Source organism: Zosterops lateralis (genome assembly GCF_965231275.1).
Source record: "Zosterops lateralis genome assembly, chromosome: 8".
NCBI classification, from domain to species: Eukaryota; Metazoa; Chordata; class Aves; order Passeriformes; family Zosteropidae; genus Zosterops; species Zosterops lateralis.
In genome coordinates, this window is record NC_139768.1 from 21,911,586 (window position 1) to 21,939,418 (window position 27,833).

At 37.1% G+C, this 27,833-nt stretch overlaps 1 protein-coding gene across 1 annotated transcript in view; it reads right to left on the reverse strand.

Annotated features, from left to right (window-relative positions):
• Positions 1-287: 287 nt before the first annotated feature.
• The window catches only part of PDZD8 (PDZ domain containing 8), a gene marked incomplete at its 5' end in the record, with an annotated part of 52,671 nt that continues 25,125 nt past the window's right edge, over positions 288-27,833 (reverse strand). Inside the window, 2 exons of the mRNA XM_083866529.1 lie at positions 288-4,908; positions 5,945-6,107. Of these exons, the coding sequence (XP_083722655.1) occupies positions 2,714-4,908; positions 5,945-6,107 (2,358 nt within the window). The 3' untranslated portion in view covers positions 288-2,713. The remainder of the gene's footprint in view (positions 4,909-5,944; positions 6,108-27,833) is intronic.

The following is a 27,833-nucleotide window of genomic DNA, read 5'->3' on the forward strand; positions in this document are numbered from 1 at the left end:
CTGTCTTAGACAAATATGGATTTTTATTTTGTATATTTTGATCTCTGTCGATTTGATTGTTATAAAGACACTTTAATCATTTGCTCCCACTACTTATTCCTCCTCTGCAGCTGTAAACTTCCACAGATGCTTTATTTCAAATTTCTCAGCCCAATTGTTCCAGTTATCAGTAGTTTTATATAATGCAAAATGTGTTTTTCCCCTGAAGATCCTTTTAAGTGGTGGCTTTAGATGATAAGCTACTGCAATAAAAGTATTTAAAAAAACATTGACGCAATGCAAGAAAGTTGATAATTTAGCAAAACTATTTTATTAAAGCTTATTCTCATGATAAAATAGTAGCCAACAAAATCATATTAGGCAGGTCTTCTGCAAATGTGTGTAGCTGCCACCTATTCAGATATCATTAAGTCAAGATATTCTTGTTTTCTGTGGTATTCTTTATTTTCAGCTATTTACAGTCAAGCATGAAGCAAAGATTACATCAGGAATGTAGTATTACAATTTCTCCCTCAAGATTCACTGCTTATTGTAAATAATGCCAGATAGGAATTCGTGTTTTCCTTCTTATCACTAAAATACAACTATTTTGCCCTTTTTCCATTCGGTATATTTAAAAATATTGCACTACATTTAATTTACCTCTTACAATCATCATCATTAGCAACATTATGCGAGGAAAACGATATCCAGCTTTTCTTACCCACTGCATTACACGAGTCAATTTAAAACCATGAATCTGTTTTTGAAATCAGTATTTGCATTGTTTTCACAGCTCCTTCATGTGCACCAGGGCTTAAATGAAGCACTTGGATATATTTGAAAACCACTGTAGTAGTCTGTAAGAGCAAACACTGATGGGATTGAATGCAGATCACCACCAATGGTAAGCCGCTGAGAAAATGGAGTGGGGAAGTCTTAATATGCATCTCAAGCAAGTATAGGTTAAATAACTTTTAGACAAGAAGGGAAGCTAATTTTGTGCGATTATTTGCTGAAGCTTAATTTCAGAAGTGTGTCACATGCCTGTTTTAGCATGGATAGTGTTTTCCATACATCAGCTAAGTAGTATCAACTGCCCAGAACTCACAAAAAAGTGCAAGTAGTTGCATGACTGGCAGTAACCTTTTTGTTTAGAAGCACAAGCACGCTGTTCCATGGTAAAAACCTCTGCTTCTTAATTTTGCCCATCACAAACTAAACCAAGGAGCAAGTTTAAAGGAGAGGTACATTACAGATTACCTCAAAAACCAAAGGAGTTATTTTTACCATCTCAAACTCCACTCCCACAAAGGCTTTTTTTTTCTACTACCAGCAATACCAGTGATAATGATACGAGTACCTAGCACAGTACCTAAAATAAAGATGATATTTTACACAAGATTTTTATACACAGAAGATGAAACAAGGACATGTCTACAGGAAATAAATAAGAACGGTGGCCTCAGCCATCACCAGCCTCAGGTGATGGTAAGATCCACAGTTTAAACATAGCACAAGACCAGACAGTTCTTTTCAAAAGCAGCTGACTGAATTTCTTCCTCATCTCTACTGGACTCACAAATTGACTCAAATAAAACATGTTATATACAATATAGGACATTTTGCTGACAAAGGTGATCCTTCTGCTCAGACTCTATTTTCTGTCTGAGAAGCGGAATGCAACTTACCACTACTCTATGATTACTCAAAAGCGTTGAGACAACATTAGTTACTTTGTGTTTTGCACCTTAAGCTTTCCAAAATGATAGTCTGCAGCAAAATATTAATTTCTTTATATTACTTACACCATCATTATACATGCTTTTTCACAGAAGGCAATGAAACCTCCAACTCTTGTGAAGAACAACTTTCCTTTACGAGGCTATCAGATAAAACAACATCAAAAACGTACGATTTTGTTCTGGAAGGCAACAAGCCTCTTACCTTGAATATATTCCCAATAAATTATTATGAGATACCAGTTTATACTTTGATATCTAACAATACTCAGAAGTTCTAAGGAGGATTTTTTAGCATAGCATTACTGTATTTTGTGTTAAATAAAAACTACAAAAAGTTCTTCTATTTAACAAAAACATGGAAAACAAGTGATATGCAACGGTAACTTCAGTAAGTATTAATAACAGACAGAAGGAAAGACCTTTTGTTTGCTTTCATGATATGTTTGGCAAAAAAATACACAACTACCTAGAAGACGTACAATAAAACTGTGATCAACACTTAAAGCCTGGCCCCTCAGTGACTTCTGTGTCAGTCCTCAGCTTAGGCATGCAACAAGCTTATAATGTTTTCATCATACACTGGAAACTGAACATTTTGAATACCCTGCCTGTTTCCCATTGAAAACACTAGCTTAAAAAAAAAAAAAAAAAAAAAAAAAAAAAAAAAAAAAAAGAGAAGGGAAGTGGGGGCAAGTAACACATTAAGGAAACCACACACATTGATGTGAAATGGTAAGGTTACATAATTAGAAAAAATAAAAATAAGTTATTAAAAATAAATTTCCAATATAAACCCCAAAGTGTAGTTTTAACCAGCTAATTTAAGAAAATGATGGTGTCGTAGCTGGAGAAGAACCACTATGAGCAATTAACTGTGGAGAAGCAGGACACGCACATTATACCAGTGTTTTAATTTAATTTGTGTGTGTTTGGAGTTAAGTGCAAAGTATTCTTTTAGTCCATTCCTTCAAAGACTAAATATGTAAATATCAGTCTACTGATTGAGGTGGATCAACTGGTTCTTCTGATATGATGTTCAATGTTGGAGCCTCTGTCAGACTGGCATCTTCACTATCCACTTCTTCTGCTATACTGGATTCCTCGAAATCTTTAGTCACTTTTTTGGATTGCCTCTCAATGAACATGTTCTCCAGGGACTCTATATCCTCAATGCCTGCCCTGTAGTGGATCATCAGCAGCGTGAGGGCTTGCAGTCTCTCACCCGACTTAGCCAGCGCAGCAGAAATCAGGGCTTTTTTCCTCGCGTCGGTCGTCTCCTTTTCTTCCTTAACGAGCGAATTATTGTTTTCCAGCTCTTGGTCTATTTCATTCTGCAGCTTATCCAACATGAACTCCAATTTCTGGAAACGCTCCTCCGTGGGTAAACTTCTGTAGAGATCCCTCCCGATCTCTTTGACGGCGATGAAGACGCTGTCGTCGAGGCCGCCCTCCTTGCGCACCAGCTTGATGCCGGCGCCCGCGGCGCGCTTGGAGGGGCTGCTGGGCCCGCTGAGCTCCGTGTCGCTGCTCTCGTTGTCGGACGTGTTGGGGGTGTGCTTTGGCGACGGCTCGGCCACGTCCGGCCCCTGCTCGGCCAGACGGGTCTTGGGCACTTGCCGCAGGTTCAGCAGGCGGGTGCTCGTGTTGATGATATGCCTGGTCAGACCTGTAGTTCTGTTAACAGACTTGGCCTCGGAATCGACCCGAGAGGAGGAGGCTGCAGGAGCCTCCTGCCCCTCCGCTCTGCTGCTGCCTGCAGTTCGATCGAGCCGCTTTTCAGCTCCTACACAAAAGGGCATCTCAGTTAAACATTTTTCTTGACATTTTTTATGGCAAACGTAAGCACAGAACATGCACTGTGAAGCTGCTTTAGTCCATACTTTCTTTTTGCAGTAATCGCACCATGTTGGATTCTGAAATTGAGTATCTTGAAAGTTATGCTTGTTGTCTGTGAGAACTTGTCCCAAGCAAGGATCGTCTTTCTGAAGGGCACGAGCTTCTTCTTCTAAGTGAGACTCCCTCTCTTTATCCAGATACATGCTTGAATCATCCACTTCACCTTCTTTTAAATACTTGAATTGTAAAGTTACATCACCGTAACAAAATTTTTCATTGAAACCTTTATGGGTTGTCAAACTCCGCAGCGCCGTTCTGGTGACTGCCGCTTTAGGTGTAGGAGCACCCAGTGGAAATCTTCTAACAAATTCCATCGAGGATGTAGCTAGACAATTTAAAGCAATTTCTTCAAGTTTTATGCTTGCATATCCTAAGCAGATAAAACCACCTGCTTTGAAAGGGTCTCTGCACCACAGTGCAACATTAAGGTACTTGTGGTATTTTTCTACTTCAAATAGACAGGAGGATGTTCTCGTCATTGGCCACCGGCCCTGACGGAGTTTATAAGGAATTTCTGGTGACTCCCATGTTCGATGATCATCACTATCTTTGCAGCTACGTGCATTTTCTGTAAGTCCATCTTTTAATGGATCTTGCTTTGGTGCAGTTACTACTTTTGATACTACTGGGTCTTCTATCTGATCACTAACTTTATTTATCTTCTCTGTAGATTTTTCTCCATTATTTGCAGGTGGAGGTGGCCTCTCTGGTTTATCAGAACATACACTTGCAGTTTCTAATGAAGCTTGGCTATCACTAGTAGGCAAAACAGGCTTAATTTGTGGCCTAGGTGGCACAGGAGGCTTAGTACCAGATCCTTGTGACTGTTTACTTGATGGCTGTGATGCATCTGAAACCTCAACAGTTTTAGGTGCTGCCACTTTAGTCCCATCTTTTTGTTGCGTTTTGGATGCGGCCTGATGACTTCCTAAATGCAGTTTTCTATTCAGGATGGGTGATATAGTTCCAAGAGGTTTAGCAGCAGCAAGAATTACTACAGACCGTTTGGGACTCGGAGTTGTTGGCAGATCTTCTTTTTGGTCAGTTGCATCACAAGTTAACTCTTCAAATTCTGAATCAAAATCTCTGGTATCAATATCAGCTGCTAAACTATTCTGGTCATCTTCTGCCTGTGGCAACAAAGCTGTGTCCTCCAATTGTCCAAATCCATCCTGCAGTGTTGAGCCATGCTGATTACACCCAACAGGCCTTTCATAAAAGACTAAAACTCTGTCTCCAGCTTGTCTAATAAGCTTCAACACTTGGACAGTTGATGTGATTTTAACACCTATTAAAAAAAAAAAAGACAAACATTAAGTTCTAATTATGCTAATAATTTAAGTGACCAAAAATAGTCAACAAACACATTGTTGCTCAGTAACAAAGAAAGTCAATTATGACAGAAGAGCTAAACTGAAATGAAACAGATGGATTCTCTCCTTTTTATTAATACAAAATATGGAGCTGGGGAAAAAAATTACATAAATACTCCAGTTTGCTGCTCATAATAATATTGTAATCTTACACAGTAATGTTGATTTGATATGGAAACAGTTTTAAACTTGCTCTTAGTGTAAGTTTGGACTTTTCAGTAGTAGGCATTAAACAAAGGACTCAAAAAAGATGGGTATCTTTAAACACAGTTATAATTGTAACAGAAGCAGGCTAAAATGAAAACAGTTCCAGTATGTTAACGAAATGTGGGCATAATGCTGCATTATCAGTGTGGCTGGAGGGAGCTGAACCATCTTCCTGAGCAGAACTTTCAGAGCCATTTGATGTATCTCCAAATTACATCCAAGCCAAAATATCTTAATGAGTGCACAGTCCAAATACTGTCATGCAGAGGATCACGTAAAAATGACTTTTCCTTTGTTCTAAAGCAATCACTAGTTATCTGTTCAAAGGACCTGAAAACACTTTAAAATTACTGGAGTATTGCAATGGGGATCTATTTAGGCAATACCTTAGCAAAATAACTCATTGTAGATTTTAAGCTCTGGTCTGTAAAACGTCTGTAAAAGGTTAAACTTCCTGCTAGCCAGTCACATTAATGTTTTGGCTGTTTTGTTTTGTTGTTTGTTTGTTCTGTTTTTAATGTTGTTGCCATATGTTTATTCAAGCTTCTTTTGCCTTTTACCTAAGAAGGAGTAAATAAACACGCAAGAAAATAAATCAAGCAATCAAAGACCTTAAGTGACCATAAATAGATAAATGTTAGCTTTTGAGTGCCAAGCACAACTGTAATTATTAAGAAAGGGAGGTTAGCTGAACTGCATACACGACAAGACAACCCTTATCGTGAAAGCTGACATATCACTCACTGCCAATTGCCAGCAGTCTGTCTCCTCTCTGTAGATCAGCAGCTGCAGCAGGTGAGTTTGGAGTCACAGTTTCAATGACAACGTGCCCTGCGTCCTCCTCCTTGGACTGCACAAGGCGCAGCGTGAGCCCGACGCTTTGCAGATTCCCTTTCACAAGTTCTGCCTGCAGAGAAAGAAGTCAAAAGTATCTCAGCTGACTGCAGGGATTCGTGGCTACTAACAGTAATTTAAATAAAAATTAAACAAAATTATACTATTTTAATATTAAAAGCAAGTTATTATTTAAAAACACATTAGGACAACCATTGACTTCACCTAATTGATTAACTGTCTGCCAACTAAGTTTACACCTTTGGAGATAAGTCCTAGTCCTAAATAAAATACTACTATTAAAACCAACTTCATTATCCATTTTATTAGGAGCGCTGTACCATCATTCAAGGTATCACTTTGAAAGTAGCCCATCTGTGTTATAAAACGTAACACTATGAGCAGCTCTCCAGTAGTCTGTGCAAAAGGGTGTTTGGAGTGACAAATCTCTTCTGTTCTTACACATTGCATAAGTATATTCAGAACAAATCTCAATTAACAATAGTCTAAAAAGTTTCTGCAAAGAAGCAAACCCTTTCCCCATACTTATCTTGCAAAATAAATGCAATTTAAATTTTAACTCAAATAACCGCAAATACCCTTTTCAAAACAAAACAAAAAAACCCAAAAGGACAGCTGAGGTGCTAACTCTGCAGCTGACTTTCATATGACAGACCTAGATAGTGATCAATTATTTACAGACCTCAGTGTCTCAGATCTTTGGCAACTTTTTTCCTAATAAAAGCAGTCCTTAATGAATTTAACAATACCATTTTTTCCCCTAAAGCACATTCCTTTTAGATTGTTTCAAGTGACTGTCTACCATCATTCCATCAACACATATTCTATTTGAAAGGAGAACTCGTATGTTTCAGCTTCAAGGATAGAAATTTAATTTGTTTTTTTGATTCCCAAGAAGAGAGAGGCAGACAGTGTAGAAACCTCCACAGGAAATTTTATATTTGGTTTCAGTTTACTGAATTCAGGTAGACAGCGTTCTCCTCTGGCCTTCTGCATTTGCTTTGTTGCTATTCAGATGTGGATGTTTGAACTGTCTGGAGTTGAGCCTCCTCTTTGGAGGATGTGTTCATTTATTTCCAATGGCTTTCCACAGATGGAAGTGGATTGCTTGGCTCAGTCCACGGCTCTTTCCTTGGCTGCACGGGTGTCATTCCTCTCCTATAATCCTAATAGTATTGCATCATGTTTCTTTTTTTAATTGTAGTTCAGTTCTTTATAGAAATAGAAATGCTGTGCTGTTTGGCAGTTTGCTATAGAACAGCACTGAGTTTGAAGAAGCAGATTTGTATTAACTTTCTAAGCTTTCTCACTATTTTCTGCATTTTCCACAGGCACCTACTCTTTTTTCTCAAACTTCTATTGTTAATACCCAGTAATGTATGCAAGAATAACGAGTCTAATATAAGCTTAATTGCAGCTCCAAGACTAAAATGTTATTCCAGGATGAAACAAGTAAATAGTTGCCTACAGAAACAACCCTGATGGAGTTCTCAAGTTGATTTTTGTTCATTTGTTTGTTTAAATGCCATCCTCATTTACACCAAAACTACTGATACATAATTAAATTTCAAAAAATTTAAATAATAAAATATTAAGTGTCAAGAAACAAAGAAGTATTAGAAATGCCTGTGGAAGAAGACAAACTTTTTTTTTTTTAAAGAACTGATTTTCTACTTTAGTCCTTTATTTATATGTAATATAGCTTTAAGCTAGCAATTCACAAATGTTGCAATGTGCTGTAGGGAAACAACATGAACAATTACTGCAATTTCAAACAACACTAATTGAATATTTTAACTGTCAAAAACACAAATGACATGAATTTGCTTTGGCAGCAGGCAAAGCTGCAACAAAAACAACATCCAAAGATCACAATAATATAACTGCACATTCTTATCAAACAATGAGAAAACCATTATTTCTGAGCTTTGCTCAGAGTCCAAGTACTTAAATCTCAGTTTTCCTATGATGGTTCCTTTCTAAGTCTCGCTCTAAGTGATTAAGCTCAAAAAGATATTTCCAAATCATTGTGTTTGAATAGAAGAGGAACCATCATAATGAAGATCAGGAAGTAAACTCGCATTTAAGGAATGCTGACAAACATGAAAATTACAAAGGGCTGAAAAACAAATTATAACCACTTTTCCCCCTAATTTCTGTTAGTGCACTGAAGTAGAAAGCTGTTTAGTGAGAGAATTCCAGGAAAGAAATGGATGCTTAGAAAAAAAATACAAACAACAAAAACCTCAATCTGGTTTTCCTTTTAACACCCTGTTATTCTGGCCATTTAATTATACTGCTTTAGGAAGTCATCTATTTTGACTGCATATAGTTTCTTCTGAAATCGTACATTAGTTCTGTATCTCAAAGGCCAGAACTGGAGTTCATTAGTAAGACAAGATGTTTGAGAGTCACGGACTGTCGAGGGTGGACATCCTGTTAGCTCTGCAGGGCAGCAGAAGAGATGCTGCTGTGAGTTTGTTCACAACATGAGTCAACTCTTGCCCACTCAGGCTCTGAGCAGAGCAGAAAAACACCCAACTACTGAAGGAAGGTGGCCACCACAACCCTGTCACAGGAGTTACCTCAGGCAAACCTACTCCTTTTTTTTTTACAGTTGTTATTTTCTCATCCATTCAAAGAACAGCCCAAAGTGATTGAATTTCTCCAGAAAGTCACAAGTCTTGTCTGAAATAGAATGTCAGAGGAAATAGAATAGGAGGAAGAGCTGGTGTTGCAACATCTGACTTTTTGAAGAAAGGCAGCAATGACCTCTAACCACTGTTGGTACTTGCAATCATGGCAAAGTCCATGATAAACAGATATGGAGAAAGGGCATTATTAGACAGTAAAAAAGAAAAAAATAGTTACCAGAAGTTTTTTTTTTTTAAAGTTTTTGTCGGAACAGACTCTGATGCTCTTGAGTTTCCTTTGAATCCAAGAACTTCTTTGAGCAGAACTACATAGTGGATGACTTAACAGTGAAAATATTCTGTAGTGCAAAGACCAGAAACCCCTGAGGTGAATCCCAGCATTTCACCCTTCCCTCCTCCTTCAGGGAGAGACCACATGAAAGAAATGAGGGACAGCTGGGACCCAAGATATGTAGGTATCTCTGAACATTTGGCTCCCATGCAGGGACACAGCCTGCAGATTACAACAAGTATGACTCACTGATGGCAAGGAGACTTCCAATATTCCAGCAGTATCTGATGGAAAGCTGCTTTTGGAAGGAGAGTGCCTTTGAACGTAACAAGCAAAGTTCATCTTTTTTATTAACTTTGGCACAGTCACAATCTTTCTCATGAAGTAAAGTGGTTTTATTTATCAACCCAAACCAGATGAATAGTTTCCTTATTATTCCTTCTGGAAACTGCAAGGAACACCACGCTATCTCAGGCTAAGATGAATGCAGGTGAAGACCATTTGGAGCCCTCAAACACCTTCCACCCCGACAAGTTCACTCACAAACCCAAACATCTTTGTACACTCAGCACAGCTACTTTATGCCTTTCTGTCTCCCCCTCAAATTAAGACTTGATAATAAATGTGAAGAGCCAAAGACCTATTGGAACAAAAAACCACAAAGAAGATGAAAGTCAGCTAAATGACACAGAGGTTAGAAGAAAATTGCTGATAATGAAAGGACATTTATTATCCAGAAACCTTGCTGCAAGGGAGAAAAACTAACAGCTGTACCCAGGAGAAAGGGAAATTTTAACCAATTAGCTATATCATATTGAAGCACGTTTATTTTAATTTGATCTAATTAATAGGTCTGTTTTACTAGTTATTGCAAGCCTTAGTAGTTATTTAAATAAGGAGCAAGATGAAGCAGATATTAGTACTTCATTGGCAGTGACCGGTGCACATTCAGCGTATTTTACATTGAAATAGTTAAACTATATCACAGAGTTTAGAAAATGTGCCTTTTTTAAAAAAAAGCAAGCAATCCTCAGACTATTTATTTAATACTTGTTGAGATTAAGACACAACAAAACAGAAATTACTATCCTGGAGAGAAAAGAAAAAAAGAAGTAATTTCCTCAGTGTTTTATTATTAAGAACCCCCAAAACCCAACAATAAAACAAGAGGACACAAGACGTCCATTAACTTTAAAATTAATAGAACATTTTGATGTGGAGCTGTGAACACTTGACTTTTACAGGACAAAGTCCACAAGCATTGATTCCACAACACAGGCTTTAGTTTGTTTATATGCAACCAGTGTATGAGGCACTGCAGAGCACAACCCCACTGCTACTTTCAGTTCAATATTGGATGTATGTTCTGGAAACAACACGCAGGAGAAAATTATCTTGTGTCTCACAGCCTTTCCTTGCCTCAGCCTAGCTGTTCTGAAAGCCCAGCAGTTGAATGTCAGTGAAAATCAATTTTTCCAAACCTTTTCAAACATACCAGTACTGAACTCCACCACTCCACAGTGATTAATCAGAAGTTTATAGCTTGCTAGTATCATTTAAATGGCCAATTATTTACACCAGTGTCAAAACACAATGCAGTTTTAATCTTCAAATGCTTCATGAAATTATTACTCTGAAATAATTTACAAATATAATGGGATGATAAATAAACATCCCTTTTACAGGCAACAGACAAATGTGATGCCATCTCACCCCCTATTCATTCCAAATCTGTATATATGAAGGTAGATTATTATAGAGGTAAGAATGGGTAAGAATCCCACCAGTAACATTGTAATCTCATAAACAGAGTCTAAGTAAACATTAGATACAGCACTTCCATTCAGAATTTCTAAGACAAGACAATAATAAATTATGTCCATTAATAAATGCAGAGATTCTAACATCTAGGAAAATGTATATGACAATCTCTTACTCTTAGGTGCATACAAAAACAGAAAATCACAAAATTAAGCCATAGCAGGATAATGAGAGCATAAGATTTTTGCTTTTAAACCAAACTGCTTATTTTCAGGAACTAAAAAAGAAGTTGTTGTTTCTGTAAGCTTAATTTTACACTGTAAAATAATTTCTAATATTCTAATTTTGCTTAACTATTTGCAAGTATTAACATCATAAATCTTTACTAGAATTTAGTAAGCATGTCACATTCTTTTGAATAAATGCTAAGAAAAGCTTGCTCACCCACGCACAAATAAGCAATTTTACTTACTTTACATCAACTAGAAGAATACTGTTTTTCCAAATTGTTCATATTCCCCAGCAGAGGGATGGAACACACTCTATGTAGCAGAAACTGAACCCATGTCAGTGCTGTATGACAGATAAAAATTATTTTTTTTGGCCAAACCATCAGAGTTGCCAAAGGGGATCTTAGATATTCTTGCAAGGTATAGCCTAATGTGTTTTGAGGAAAAAGAAGTGAAAATGTCTGTGAATATGTAAAGTATTACATTCTCCCACACAATCCTGCCCACTGAGAGGAGAGGAAGGAATATTTCACGTCAAACCCCCCCAAAACATTAAAGCCCAAAACTGGGAAGCAGTTTCTTCTCTTCGGAAGACTCAGTTATTTGTATTATTGAAAAAAGGTTTTTTGGCAAACATCCTGAAAACATTGACTTTAGTATTATAGCTTTTTTCAACCTTATTACTGAATACATTATTATATATGACCTGCACGGCAAAGAGACTGTGAGATTATTTACGGGGGAGAGGAGGCAGTAAAAGAAAATGAGTATCACCAAACTCATGATTTACTCCCTAGAAATACTGGACACAAAGGAAATAAAATAATTTTCTTTTAATGTTCTGAGAGGATTTCAATCTATGCTTTAGAAAAGGAGTAGATGCTTTGCTTCTCCTTGTGACACAGCCCTGAAACTTGAAGAGAGAGCTTGTGCCACTGTAGCACAAGTCTTTTCCAAACCTCTTCTCCAGCCCTCCTGTCCAGGGCCAGGACGTGTTCTGATGTAAACCTTGACTAAGGAATCCATGATGACAGAAACACTTTCATTTCCCAGGCATAGAGAAAATTCACAATTACAGAAAGAGAAACGTTTTCTGAGCATTCAAGAGCTAACCCTGTTCTTGGGATGCTTAAATAGCTCAGTAATCAATAAAGTATGCCCTAATTATCAGTTATACACTGTGTTCACTCTCATGTCTTACACATGCACAGGTACAATGCTGCAGATTTGTGGATGTGCCTCCGTCTCCAGATTTAACCTGTGCATTTCCTTTAGAAGGTTCAGAAATGTTGAAACATGCTGATAGAAGGTTTAAGTAAAATAAAAAAAACTGCAGTAATATTTCTAGAATAACTAGACTATACAGTTCAACAAACAGTAAAAAGGAAGGAAATAATCTCTGCAATCAAATTAAGTCTGCACAGAAAATTGACTTAAGTTATTTTCCTCCCTACTAGAAATAGGCATTAATTACAAATCGCTCATTAGAAAAAGACTGATGGTAATTTAATGTAAAAGATAATACACTGGCTACTTAAAACATCAGTGTACATTACAGCTAGAAGCAATATGCCATTCTAAGAAACCAACATATACTAGAAAACACATTTACAAACTTGGAAATTAATTTACTGATCTGTGATTTTTTATTTCAAATAATTAATAAAAGACTGCTTGAATAAAAATCTGATTTAATTTTTTCCATAATTTAATCTAAATCCTAAATCTAAAATTGCTACTGTTCCACAAATTGTATACTTCTATGACAATAACTAACATACTCTTCCTTGCTATGTGCTCCTTCCTCCATACCAAAGATCTTTACACTTCTTTAGCATCGTTCAAGTGGAAATTTTAATGTATTTTTCTATCGTTCCCAGATTTACATTGATTCAGTGAATTTCAACAAACATTTGAATTTGTCCCCCCCATTTTTTTAATATTTTGACAAAACATATTAGACAAATATGTTGAATGAATATGCATTTCTTCCAGATATACAGAATGGTAGGTGAAGGGGGGACTGGACTAGAACTTTCAAAAAGTAATCAAAAGGAAACTATCTGCAGCTTATAAAAAAAAATCCTGTTGACCAGCAATCCCAATTATTGTTTTTGCACCATCCCTTTCACAGTCATAACTGAGCAATGGCCAAAAAGATATTCTTATGCCCATTATGTCTTAAAGACGAAATTTGATAATACTATTAAAAACTTAACATGCAAAACCAAAACAAGTTTGGAAAAGCTACTAAAATGGACTTTTACTGTAAGGAGATATCACCAGAAAAAATAAAATTTCGAACACATTTTCCTAATTTCTCTTTCTCTTCTGTGCCACTTATTGGATAGTTAAACCTTTCTTACTTCTATCCAATGTTCACTGTAGTATTTATGATGGATTTCTCAACCAGGCTGATCCCTCAAATTTTAGACAGTTTTAACTAATTTTTTTTTTTTTTTTTTTTTTTGCTTAACCTGGTGTTCTACTTTACTGCAGCTCTTACTCTGTGCTGAAACCCCGTGAGCCAGGAGGGCTTTTCTGTACTCACAGCTGTCCTGAGCAGACCTTGCTTAATCCCCTAAGAAAAGTCAACTTTTCACACTGCACACCTTTCTCTCCAAAACCTCTGGACAACACACTCTGTCCTGAAAACAATTTTCATCAGTAAAACAAAGCAATCAGCCAACAGTCAAAATCATCTTGAGACTAAATATTCACACAATTCTTCTAGTACAAATATCAGAAAATTTCCAGGGCAATATCAGAAAATAAGTTCTTCAGCTTCTTTCCTTTGATTGAACATTGTCCATTGTCCATTGTCCATTTTGCAATTTCTGCATTTTTGCCATATATTTGTATTCCATACCCTATCAGCTGGAGCAGCTTTACAGGGCTGGCTACACCTTGGTGTCTCATTGAATGTCACTGAATGAATAGTCACCAGCTGTTTTGTGGAATATAAGGAAAAACAGATTTTTGATGCTATAAAACAGTGAAAAAAAGGAAGTGGGATGCTCTATCTTTCACTGTTATAATCTTTGCAGCCTTGTGGAACTGTGGTCTGTGCATGGGGAGACAGAACGATCTCAGATGAAAACAGCATTTTTCCCATTTGGTTTGTTTTACTTTTAGGATGAAGTGTATTTATGGAAAAAGGTCTTGATATTTTCTTACTAGTCATCTTAAATAGCGAGCCAGTGGGACTCATTTTCTGTTCTACACGGTAACTTGTAAAACCCCAAAAAATACAAGTTACAAAATATGACGGTAATTTCATTCTGAAATGAGTTACACATTAGACCTAGATCATATTTATAAGTAATTCATTAAGGTCACAATACTGCAAATGTTATGCACATGTCTAACTTCACCATCATGAGCTATTTGTCTGAAAATAAATGCAACAATTCATCATAGGAAAATTAAACATCTGCATATCTCCCTGATGAGCACTGAAAACATTTGACATCAGCAAAATCCAGAAGAGGCTTGTTACTGAACAGAATGAGGAGCTGTATCTAATTTTTCCAAATATGTCTGACACATTGCAGGTACTCTTTGGCTAAGCCACCCCTAAAAACACGCACGGTGAAGCAGGTTACACGACATGCAAAAAGCAAACTGTTTAGCAATTATCGTGAATTGCTGGGGCATTCTTACAGCAATTACAGGACTTGAATGGAGGAGTTAAGACAAACAAGGCAGCAGAAAACCTGCATTTAACTCTGAAGTGTCAAAAGCAGGTAAAATAAAGGCCTTCAGTTTTAGGTGGAACTCTTCTTTGCAGAGCAATTTAGCACAAACACCAGCGTAGCTCTTCTCTTAGTGCTCTTACTCACTGACATCCTTTTAGTGTTTATTAAACCCAACTTTGATGATTTCCTTTGGCTCTGAAGAAATGGAAAAGATAATTATTTTTTTTCCTAATGTTATTCCACCATAGCAGCCTTTGATAGAGAAAAGGCTTTCTCCAATATTGCTTAAACATTACTTGGTTATCATATAAATATTTTGTGCAAAACTCAGGTAGTCTAATAAGAAATACTGAAATAAGGTAACTAAGCTCATTAATAATACCTGCGTGACATCAAACCAATAAAAACGTTACCTTGTTATGAATCACTGCATTGCAAATAACAGATAAAGGAGATTGATGAGAGTCTGTGAGTTTATGCCCTGTGAATACGTGCACATGAGAGAGGTCAACCTAGGGGTTTGTTCATTTCCGAGATGGAAGCAAAAGAACTGGTAAAAACATTCAAGTGTATGCATTAAAAGTAAACACTCTAAACCAGTAATTACCTATATATATCTTGGAAGTATCTAATCAGTGGTGATAAGACAGCTAGTATTAATCTTCCTGCAAGAAACTCAAAATATTGGACTATCAGGTAAAGTTTTTTATGATGGAAATAACACAGTGAAGAGTTTTCTCCACACAGAGAAACTGCTTGGCAATTTTGACTATCAGACCCAGCAGCACTAACTACCTGAATTCTTACATGGATATTGCCACCAAAACTAAAAATATGAAAAGTTATTATCCACTGTGATTACAATAATACCCATCACAGATGCTAGTCTCCATGGAAATAAGATATACAATATAATTTCTATGCACTAAAAAGTAGTGACTCTTAAATATCAATAATGGACTTAAAAGTCACATTTTAAAGGGCTTAGAAGTTACTTTTCTGACAGAAAAGCTACACTCTTACAAGCAAAGCTTTAAGACTGCAAGTAATACAAATTACACTCTTATCAGTAACACAGCCAAAGCAACAGACCTCACACACACCTAGAACCTCCATAATTATACAATTTGAAATATCATAGAACTTTAAAGAACAATTTGTTATTTCTGCAAAAACTGCAGAACCACACTATTTTCTTGGCAAGTGGTACATTTCTCATCAACATTAATAGCTAGATGGCTATTAAAGCAAAGCACAAGCCTGAACAATATCCTCTGTGACCCACTGAGTGTTCAGACTCCCACATTCCCACTGAACTAGCTAAAGTCCAAAGGAACTAAAGCAGATGTAGTAAAATGACTCGTGATCTTAACAGCTCTTCAGAGATTAAATAGAAGACCCATCTGTATCAAAATGAAGTTCCTGTTGCATACAAGACCCAGCCCCACCCTTTGCCCAGTAAAACCAGACCAACATTTCTCTGAAATTCTACTTTACCATGGCCAGAAGAAATGAGGATTTATATTTAACTTATTCCAAATAATTGCTGCAAGAAGGCCAAGGTTTTGTATATAATAATCTTTCTGTACCTAGAAAGGCAGCCAAACCACACTGAGCTGTTTTCAATTAAATTCTGGACAAAACACTGCAGTATAAACACACAACTATACAACCAGTAAAGGTTTCCATGACCATACATCTATTTCTGGTTATTTTGTTGAACACATCACATCAAATCAATTTATTTATGGTTATAGGGCACAAGTCGCTGGCAGGCAGTGAAACAGCAGCTCAATGTCATACCTAATTAGTAGCACCAAGACAACAGCACACCTAGAAAACAGATTTTCCTTCTGTTACCCTCGACCACCACTTGTAAAAATTGCCACAACTATTAAACTGAAAATATCTTTACATCAACTCAAATACCAACAATTCGCTTTGCAAAAGAAATCAATACCCAGCTCTATCTCCTCTGCACTTGAAAAATAATCCAGACTTTTTTTTAATACACATTAAGATCAATTCCCAATAGATTGAAAGAATGATTTAGAAACAGAACATTAGCTGTAAATTGGAATCCACATACCCGCCAGCTTTGCAACTGAGCTTCTAAAAACGCTTCATGAAAATCCAAACATCTGAACTTTTCACAAAAGGGATCTTTGTCTGCCGTGTTCTCCCACGCAATCGACGTGACCATAACTGCCTAATAAAAAGTAGATTTCCTTTCCCTATAGTCAGCTATATGAATGACAAGGAAACAATTTGTGTAACTATGTCTTCTCCAGAAATGAATTTTTAGATCTCAAACCACTAACACTAAAGCACGTAAAAGAGCTAAAAAGAAATATTCTTCCAGAAACAGCATACTAGGAGTAAACCCAAAAAAAGTTACAAGAGAAGCAGAACACTACCCATAGTGGAAGTAAAAGTTCATTCCATTTGACCTTTTTTTTTTTTTTCAGTATCTTCTGGCTCAGGGAAGTAATATATACCAGGTCCTCATCTCCCTTTTGTAAGGTAAGTGAAAGAATGAATAGGAAATTATGTCAAGCTTAAAAACTTCTTTTACTTCAGCACTCACTATAACTTCATACATTCTGGCTTTATGCTCTATTATTTTTAAATTAGCAACATATTTTATTGATAGTTGGTGAAATATATATATGAAAAATACCCATAGGATTTCATAAAGCAGTATCTTTCTACTTCCCTTTTTCCCTTCTCTCTTCTGTCACCAGAAACATAGCTTGCTTGGGACTGTGACCAATTACCTCTTCCAAAAAATTCAGAACTCACTCATTAAATTAAAAATTGAACAAAGGATTAGTCAATACCATACAAGGGTTGAGAAATAAATCTAACTTTAAAAAAACCCTCATACTGAAGAAGGTAGGAATACTTCAGCTTTACTTAATAATTCCAATGACTTTTATTATAAAAGAAGAAGAAAATTGCATCCAAAAAGTTGATGAAAATCTGTGAAGTAATTTGAATCCCTGGTTCAGACCATGGTAATACACTTTTTTGATCATCACTGTAAGGGCATAGGTGAAACAGCCTGAAAAAGGCATTGTTCATAAATGGCACATTCTATACTAAGTATTCAACAGTCCGAGGTTTCTCTTTTCAAGTGATACTTTTAAAAATACTTCTTTTGAAAACCTACAGGCTTAAGACATTAGGACTCTAGAAAAAAACAATGTGCAAAGTGATGAATGATGAAATACCTCACAATAAAAAGAAGAGCAAACCCAACAAAATTCCCCGTAGCAAAGCTTCAGGATACAAAATTACAAATTTAATCATCAGCCTTGCTCCCAATGTTATACAGCCACTTTCCTCACACCAGAGTCCAATATTTTTATAACTTCTACAACACACTAAAAAAAATCTACCAGCAAAATTATATTCAGTCAGGGTTTAGGGCGAAAAAATAAAGGGATAAAAAGACTGTGGGAAGGGAAAGGAGATTGGAGATTGAAAAAAAAAAAAAAATCAGATCTGGACTGGAAAATTGCAGTTTGTAAATCCACGGCTGCACTATGATGGTAAAACACTTCTAATTTTCTGATTCCCATGACCTCTGATTAATAAAACTTAATTAATTCACATCAACTACCAAGAAACCAAAGGATTTAACTTAAAATTGATAATTTTCAATTATTTGTATTCAGTGTTACATTTTGGCAAGACATCCATGCATATATTACAATATATTAAGAAATGAATTGTCTTTTTTGCATGAAAAAGGAAAAGAAAAAAAAAAGACAACTTGGGAGCTAAGAAAGTAAAACTATCAATGCTTCATTTTTTTACTTAGGTGTTATGCCAAAAGAAAATCATAATGAATAAATATGTGCGTTCATCATGCACAGCTTGCCTGTTTTCATGAACTCCTGAAATCCACAAAACCAGCCTCTGACTTACATACTTTCATTCATTTGACCAAGAGCATTGCAAAGTCATTAAACCTCAGGTAAATCCACACTATTAAGTCAGACAAACATCAAAATTAACTGTAATTTAGATGCTTTCAGCAGAAGCATAATTGATTTTTTGCCATTTTCATACAAGGACACACGCCTAAGTTGAAACAGTATTTTGCACAGAAAGCATTCCAAAGTTAAAAATGGCATGCAAGGATCATAATCTGAATATAATGATAACATCAACTAATGAATTGTTAATAATTATTGAAAGAGCTATGGTTTTATTACACAGAGACGGAAGTGCTTGCTACCATGGAGAATATCAGCTTTCTTTGCAGGCCCTCCTCCAGGGCAGCTGCCAGGGCTGTGGTCACAGGAGTGAACCCAGCCCTGCTGGGGACAAGTGGCAATGGTGGCAAGATGCACCACCCCAAAGGTGAGTGGAGAGGGACAGGGTGGTCCCACAGCAGCACCCTTGGACACCCACGGCAGCAGGAGCCTCCTGACAGCCAGGCTGCCCTGCTGAGGAGGTGTCCCTGCTGTGGGGGGACCTGACAGCCAGGCTGCCCTGCTGGGGAGGTGTCCCTGCTGTGGGGGGACCTGACAGCCAGGCTGCCCTGCTGGGAAGGTGTCCCTGCTGTGGGGGGACCTGACAGCCAGGCTGCCCTGCTGGGGAGGTGTCCCTGCTGTGGGGGGACCCGACAGCTCACTCACCCTATAGAAACCCTGAACTTTTCACCTGGGCTTGCTGCAGCTCTCTGCAGAGCACCCATCAGGTTTCATGCCCCAACATCCTTTCATTTTCCTTTCCTGCTTCTTCCTCCGCCACCAGAAACACAGCTTGCCTGGGACTGTGGCCAATTACCTTCCCCAAAGAATTCACAACTCACTAATTTAATTGAAAATTGAATAAAGAATTTGTCAGCACCATAAAATGCCTGAGAAATAAATACAACTTATAAAAACTCATACTAATAGCAAAGCTCTGAGGACACAGGGCAAAGGAGCCTAATGAAGACAAGAGCCAAGCTAGGCCAACTTCTTGGTTTAAGTCTCTGCCTGGGTAAACAACTTTTTTTCCAACAGAAGTTCAAGCTCTATTTTACAAATAACTGTGCTTTCTTAGAAAAAAAACAAACAAAACAAACCCAAAACATTATACAGACACTCAGAAGTATCAAAAACTGAGACATAGCTAAATTAATACAAAGATGAGACTTTTCTAATAAGCACTGAGACACTTCAAAAAAGTCATGCCTGCAGATTTCAGTGACACTCACTGAGTTGACATACCAATCTTAAAGCAGCATGGCTAAAATATGATTTTCTGAAATTCTTAAATAACAAAAAATTGCACTACTAACAATAACCAAATAAAAATAAATCTGTATACTAGATAAGACCCCTAGCCAAAATTCACACATTACAGAGTATTCAAGATAAATGGGAGCAATACTCAAAAAATGGAACTGAAGATATGCTGGGAAAGAAGTGAAGGGACAGAAACTCAAAAAAGCTTATCTGCATCTACAGTGCAATTCTGCACATTTTGCATATCAGCTACATTCTCTCTCTTACAGAAGGCATTGCTTTAAAGTATTTCTGACCAACTGATAGTCACTGGCTGCCTGCTCATTCAGAACTCTCAAGTGCTATTCCTTAATAAATGCAAGATACCTACAGATTCATAAAAAGAAGACTGTACACTTCAAGTTCATGACTTATTTGCAAAATTTTCACTTTTCGGTAATGACAAATTAACCACTGCTCTCCTATTCTGGGTTTATGCTGCTGCCTCAAGAGAAATTCCACTTAAAAAAAAAAATCAGTCTGTTCTATTGACAGTAGAAATTTATACTCCTGCACTTTGCATCTGTCAATATATAATACTTTAAGCTTACCTAGTAATCTGTAGAACTGCTAGACACCAGTCATCAGGAAAGCACAGAGCAAGAAAAAAAGAATCCAGCTTTGAAAAGGAAGGAGAATCTCTTTCAAAAGCTGGTTGGTAACATTAGTACCCAGTAAAACGCAAAAATAAAAAATAAGAAAGAGTGCCAAGTTTCAATGTCAAAGATTTATTTTGGATATAGACAGAAGAGAAGAAAAAGAAAGGAATTTGCTCACATCTCTCCCATTCTACCTCAGCTTTGCTGAAAAGGAGGCCCAGGAAAAAAATCTGTCAAGACCCACACAGCATTTTTCCCTACACTGTTCCTCCTGCAGCCACAGCAGCATTCCTTGAGTCCTTTCTATTGCAGATTTAAAATATGTACCTCAGCATTTGAAGAGTTATACACCAGGTTGAGGATTTGGCAAAAATCAAAAAAGAACCCTTTGCTCCACTAAATTATTTCTGAATGTGCAGAGAAGTTTGTATTGTGTCCAGGACACATTTCCAGTGCCTTTATAGGTTACTACTTCCATCTGTTAGAACAAATTCAGAAATAAAATTAATCTATACAGAAGTAATTTTTTTCTTTTTAGTGAGAATGAGGTTCTTAATTTTTTCGTAAATCTCAATTTATTTTCACTACAATTACTAGATATGAGAAAATATTGCTTTAATGACCCATCATAAAATCTGTTCCTCCTAGCAGCTATTTTTAAAGCTCGAGAATTAATTAAAACTCTTGGTTACCTCAGTCATATCCAACCAAGACTTTTGGTTCCTCATCCACTTCTACACATCAGTTGGCAAGAATCTGAATGCCTCTGCTCACAACAGCAGCAATAGTTTGCAACATTTTTAGAATAGTTCCTATTTCAGATTCTCTTCCAAAAGCGAAAGCTTCAAGAACTCCAGTGGAAATACAAATGTTTATCAAGATTGGCAAAAAATTTGTTTAAGAAAATGAAATTATTTTCTCAAATATTGTTTTGCACTGAATAAAAATCCAACATAAGATGTTCCCATGTTTTGGCTAAACACCCATTGTAGTCAAAATGAAGAAGTTTAATGTTACTTTCTCCAGCATGTCTGTACCTCAGATGTAATCTTGATGCAATTTAATTAAGAGTTTTTAGGCTGTCTCCAGCCTGGACTGCCTGGACACAAAGCAAGTTTATTCCATCTGAAGCCATCTCTACAGATATATTCTCAGGCTAGTCTGAAGATTAGTCTTTTTGTGAATTATTTTTATTTAACTAGTTGAAATCATATAGCTCTGCTGCCCTCCCCTACCTGCATAACAGCACAGTCTGTCACGTACTATTTAGCCAAAGTGAAAATACAATTTGAAGAAAAAAGACTTTTTTATCAATGAGTCTGGCTGTGCTCAGGAAGAGGGTCTGAGCAGGGACCAGATTACTTCCAGAGGTCCTTTCCTCTCTAAATTACTGACTTGACTCAAACAGATACCTTGTCCAAATACCATTTTAATCTTTTAGATTGCACACATATATATTTATAAAGAAATGCTTAGAATCAAGCCAAATTTTCTGCTGAACGTTTCTGATAGTACAATCACATATTTCCTGGTTGTTTCTGCCAATAATATACATTAATCAGGCACTTTAAAAGTTCCACATTAGCCAAATATTCACAGCTACTCTGCTCCCATGAGCTGACTTTGCTGGTTGTGTTACTCTTCTCCTACTTCCTCTGCTCTCTGTTTATGCGGCAGACCTGGTGCAGGTATTATCACTGCACATGGTATCTTGCACCAAGCTGACAGTCACTGTTTGCCCTTCCTTACTGCTGTGCACAGCCACAGCTCTTCAGTTCAGCCGTGTGCTCTTGAGGCAGAGCTCCCTCCCCATGGTCCCCACCTCCCGTGCTTTGATTTGCATTAGGAAGTGCTGGTGCTCCCGGGACACACCAAGTGCATTCCCTGCAGAGGAAGCTGCACCAGTGTGTCAGCAGTGCTAATCCCGATGTGAGTATTCCAGGAGGACAGAGCAGAAGCAGAGCCCAGCAAGACCTCCAGGACTGTGGTATGGAAGTGCTGCCCTCAGCCCTGAGGCTGCAGTGGCTCTACCAGGGGCAGCCTAAGCACCCACTGTCCACTCTGCTTGCAAAATGCACATTTGTTTTCCAAACTTTAATTTATATGTACATGTCCATAGAGAGAACTCGATCTAGAGTCTATACATCAGTCTTGAATCCAAAAGTAGAGTAATTGCCATATTGGTGTGTTTCACAGTCCTCAAGAACAGACTATAGAGCTCAAACAGAATTGGACTCCACATTTCACAGAAATACCATGTCACTGAACAGCAGTTTGTGACTTTTAGCAAGTTATTTGTTGTACACTTAACTAGTCCAATGAAATCCTACTGTAAATGTGCATCTGATTTAAACCAGTAGAAATCACTGGTTTGAAACAGGGAGATTTACAGTGGAGATGAACCACATGTTTGTTTACATTAGAACACTGTAATCCTATGCTTCCTCCCCGTGTACCTCACAATGTTAGGTAAAGTGATTGTTTTTAGTTTACAAGCTGCTATACAGACTATTCCTGATATATTCCCACGGATGTGTGATTTAACTACTGTGGAACCTAGAAACAGATTTCTGCAATTACTCTGTAAACATCAACTTCGTTATTTCTTGACTGCTGATGAACTTCAAGTGAGTTAATTCCAGTTTCTCAAGGGTCACTTACTATATTTGCAAGTATCTATATTTTTTAATGAATAGTCAATTTGTTATCAGACTTCCATATATGTTTAACTGAAGTAGAGCAACTGATGTTTTTCATTATATATATATATTTATTAAGTGCATGTACTTATATATATATATGCATAACTTATACATATTTATAAAATATATGCTTTTAGATGGCTTTTATAATTAAAAAAAAACCCAACAAACAAAACACATAAAAAATATTTCTACGTATTTGCCTCAGGTTTCTTAGGAATTAAGTTTCTTTTCTTTCATTCAGCCAAGGAAAATCTAAAGGTTCAATTAACATCAAATGGATCTGAGGGTGCACAGACGTTATATTTGTTCCAAATTAAGCAGCTAAAAATAGAAAGGGATGACATAAGTATAGATCTGAATAGACTGACTTTTGGTTAAAGTATCTGTGAAGACACTCATAGTTCATAAATTCTATTTATCTCACCCAAACTCTGACAGAGACAGCCTTTTACCAGACTGCATTAAGGGAAATGCTCCATTTTCTAATGATGATTTACTGCTGATCACTTCTGATCTGCATGTGGCCTTTGCAGAGCATGACTCTGCTCCCTCTAACCTTAATACACCAGGTGACCTTTTAGTCATTTCATTTGTATGACGGGAATTGGCAATTCCAATCCCCAAGGCTTTTCCAGGACAATTGCTGTGCTGCCCACTCACATTATTCTCTTACTGCTCTCTACTGCCATTACAGAGCTCTGGAAGAACATGCACTGCACTTGCCTCATGAAATGTTTGCTTATACATTTTTTTAAATTACGGAGACTATCTTTCAGATGCTTGGTCACCATTAAGAATCACTTATCTCGCACTCATAATTTTCTTAACATTCACTTTTGCCTACAAAGTGAGATTCCACTCCTGCTTTTCTACAGACATAACATAGCCACAGTAACCGGTAATGCAGTAACCAGTGAAAATTACAACAACAATATAAATACACCACTGTTCTCATTCGCTCCGTGTGGCCTCCATGTGTTGAGCTCCACCAGACCTAGAAGAGACTTGTAACACTGAGACAAGCACCTAATTTCTGGTTCAGCTTGTGACTGAAGAGGGAGAAAGAAAGGAGATAAACAGTCGATTTGAGATAATGTTCAGTTAAATAATTACATTCAAGGAAGGCAAGATGTGATACATGCAACAACACTGCATTACCTTGAGTCCAAGAATCTGAACTACTTAGAGCATTTGACTTCATAAAAAGAGCTACAATACATTAGAGTGCACCCAGAATAAGGAATTCTTCCCACAAAATTAAAATCTTTCTTTGCAGTCACTCAATACATTTTATGCCTGTATTTTGACACTTGAACCACAAAATTTAAAATTAGTAGACATTAACTAACTATTTGTGTTGTATGAAAATTAATTTCTATCCTACTGAGGAGCATCAGATACCTACGTTAAAGAATGGTAGTTTTACTAGTTAAATAATTAATACAAATAATTGTTTTATAGTTATTAATTAAAGATATTTTTTTAAAAAATCCATTCCAAATTTCTTCCTGGGATGGAACCTGATGATGCTTTTGTTTAAGCTAATGTAATTGTTAAATTAGCCAGTATAAACAAAAAAATAGGAACCAGAACCAAGCAGCTAAGATTTTTTGTATGGTCTTCTCAGTAGTTATTAATGCACTCCAAAGTCTATAAATGGATGAGATGTTTAAACTCAGAAGTAAGGATAATATCAGATTCCTGAAGGGCAGAAGTTAAACATCAGCTGTTCTGTGACAACTACAAGCACTTGCCTATCCTTTGACAGTCTGCAGAAACCCCAATGTAATTTTCTCTTCTTTAACTGCAAGATGAACTTCCAGATGATGAACTGCTTGTGGCAGTAATGTTCAGACAAGCTCCTACTGACCAACTCACAGTCAGAAAAGAACAATTCTGCAACTCTTTCCTGTTAAACCTGTGCACATTTCACACAGATTTTGGAAGATGACTGGTTTTAGGAGAGTTTGTGAGCACCAAGTGCCAGTACCTTGCTATTTCTTAACAAGTATTTTTACTCACAGCCACAGGCCTCTTTCCCACAACTTTTTACCTACTCTGGGCTTTCTCCCTGGAAAACGTTGCTGTTCAGTAATTACACATTCAAGCACAGATTCCACTCCTTCATTATTTTGGAGACAACTGTTCACCAACAGAATGAAAACAGCTGCCAACCTGCCCAACTTGAGGAGGTCCTTGATTTGGTAGGGAAACATTGTAACATCACTAAAATCCACAAAGATGAGTAAATTAGCTCTAATCTACTTACTACCACTTTAGTAAATACAGATCCCAGTCTCTCAATCTGAAAAGAGAAACCTATGTTAGGAAAAGGCTACCTCTTATAAGGTTATCAGAGATAATATATTTTAAAAGTAAACTGGAGGGCTGAAGAGGAAAACAAACTACAAACCAATGAGAATAGAAACAGCTTACTTTTCCAAAGGTGGCTGTAGATATCTGTGTTTAAGTAACTCCCTCCCCTTCCACTTCAGCCATGTGAGGCAGCCTCCAACCCAAGCTGCCAGCTCATCTGGCCATGCAACTTTGCAATAGGATGTAAGGAAATAATTGAAAACGTCATTCCAGAAATACTGAATTACCCAGAAACCACTTTGTGTACTCTGGTCAATAAAACACTGTTATCTCTCTTACAATAAACCATACTGTTTATACAAACAAAGTTAGCTTTCATGCATCAGCCATCTATTTATTTAGCAAGATCAGCTATCACTGTAAATCAATTTCTTCACAAATGAGCAAGACAGCTGCTGTAAAACCTACTTAGAACTCTTTACTGCATTCAGTATTTGGACATGTTGCAGAGCAGGCAACAAGAATAGGGGGAAAAAAGAGTCACCAGCACCACATCCTGGTGACACTTTGAAACAGTCTTCACTTTTACAAGCATTTCTAAGGAAAAGTATAATTTACTGTTTACTTAACAGTTACATCTCCTTAAATATAAACCAGTACATTAAAAGTATGACCAGAAAAGCTTACAACTGACAGTCAAACTGGGTACTATAAGGATAATACATAAAACAGTCAACTGAAAGGTAACTCATAGAATCTCTACTACAGGTTGGCTTTGATATGCATAAAAACACAGCAAAAATGAGTATTCTTTTCATATCAGCTCTGTAAAAAGCTCTAAAAGAACAGATCAAATTCCTGAATAAGCCTGAAGTTTCATATAACTTTTGCCCTAGAATAGTCATACAGAAAATTCTTACTAAGGACAATTCACCCAACATAACCAACTAAAAGGCTGGAGCCTGTTTCATGACTCTGTGACCAATCAGGAGGTCACTGCCATGTTTTCAGATGGCAACTCCTTGCAAAATACCAGCTTGGAAGACCTCAGCTGGATAGACAGTATCACCAATGGCATCTGCAATACAACTTGGCTACAGAATCTAATGGAGATTTCAACTGGAATTAGGTGGCTTCAAACCAAACTTATTTCACTATACAAAGTATCTGTTTCTAGAATAACTCCTCCTAAATCCAAGGATCATGAATTAGCTTGTTGGCAGCTCTCAAAGCGAGAGCTGGGGATGAGGAAGTGCAAGAACACAGAGAGCACTAAGCACTGCTCAGCACAGCTTCTTCTCACTCAAGTTATTTTATCCATTAATCTTTTCATCTACTATTTTAAATGTGAGACTCAGAGAGTCAGATTTGCTGCAAGCAGTTGATGTCTGCAGCACTCCAGGGAAAACCCCAGTGTCAAATTTGGACACAGGGAGGAAAAGGTGCAGGGAAGGGAAGCCCCAGACTTGGATGGATGTGCTACATTTAGTCCTGTCTGCTGCCAACTGCCAGAGTGTGACAAGTTCCACTTTCTGCCTGCCCCAGTGAGGGTGTTCATGCCCAGGATGCAGCACAGGACAGCTTCTGATGAGCAGGTAAGGAATACCAGGTCAGGCTGTGACTGGAATAATGGCACTGGGTTCTAAAGAACTATCTGAATATACACTGAAATAAACCCCTCTGTCAATGGGGTTTTGGTGGGGTGTTTTTTAATGTTCATATTCAACAGTCTCAAAGCAATAAAGAACTACAGTGCATTTTCACAGAAGGCTGTTCATTAAATCACAGTAAAGCTTTCTGAAGCCCCAAGCCAAAAAGCTTAAATGTTTAGGATGAGACTCAAAAAATCCTGATGGCCTTCAAGTTTATTTGAAAGACAGATTACAGAATATTATGTAAGGCACAAATCTCAGAACTATTCCCCATTGTATTTACAAATATTACCAAGTTTTACAAGACCATGAATTTTCATAAAAAGTGACATTTTCAAAAAGCTTTTCTTGCTTTAATCCTCCTTCTTTCTTTTGATAGGATTAAATGCTGAAATGGCAGGCTGTTAAATAAGCACAGTGAAATGCCAACTGTGAGGCATTTAACTCCATGTATTCACAAATTAACATTTCACAGTTGCTTTAAATTTTGACATTATAGTTTAGTACCTTCAGGCAACTCATTTCAGAAAGTGCTGGATTTGATTTACATTATTTTTCATTTTAGATTCATGTATTATGGTACTGGAATACCTTGAAGTTCCCCTTA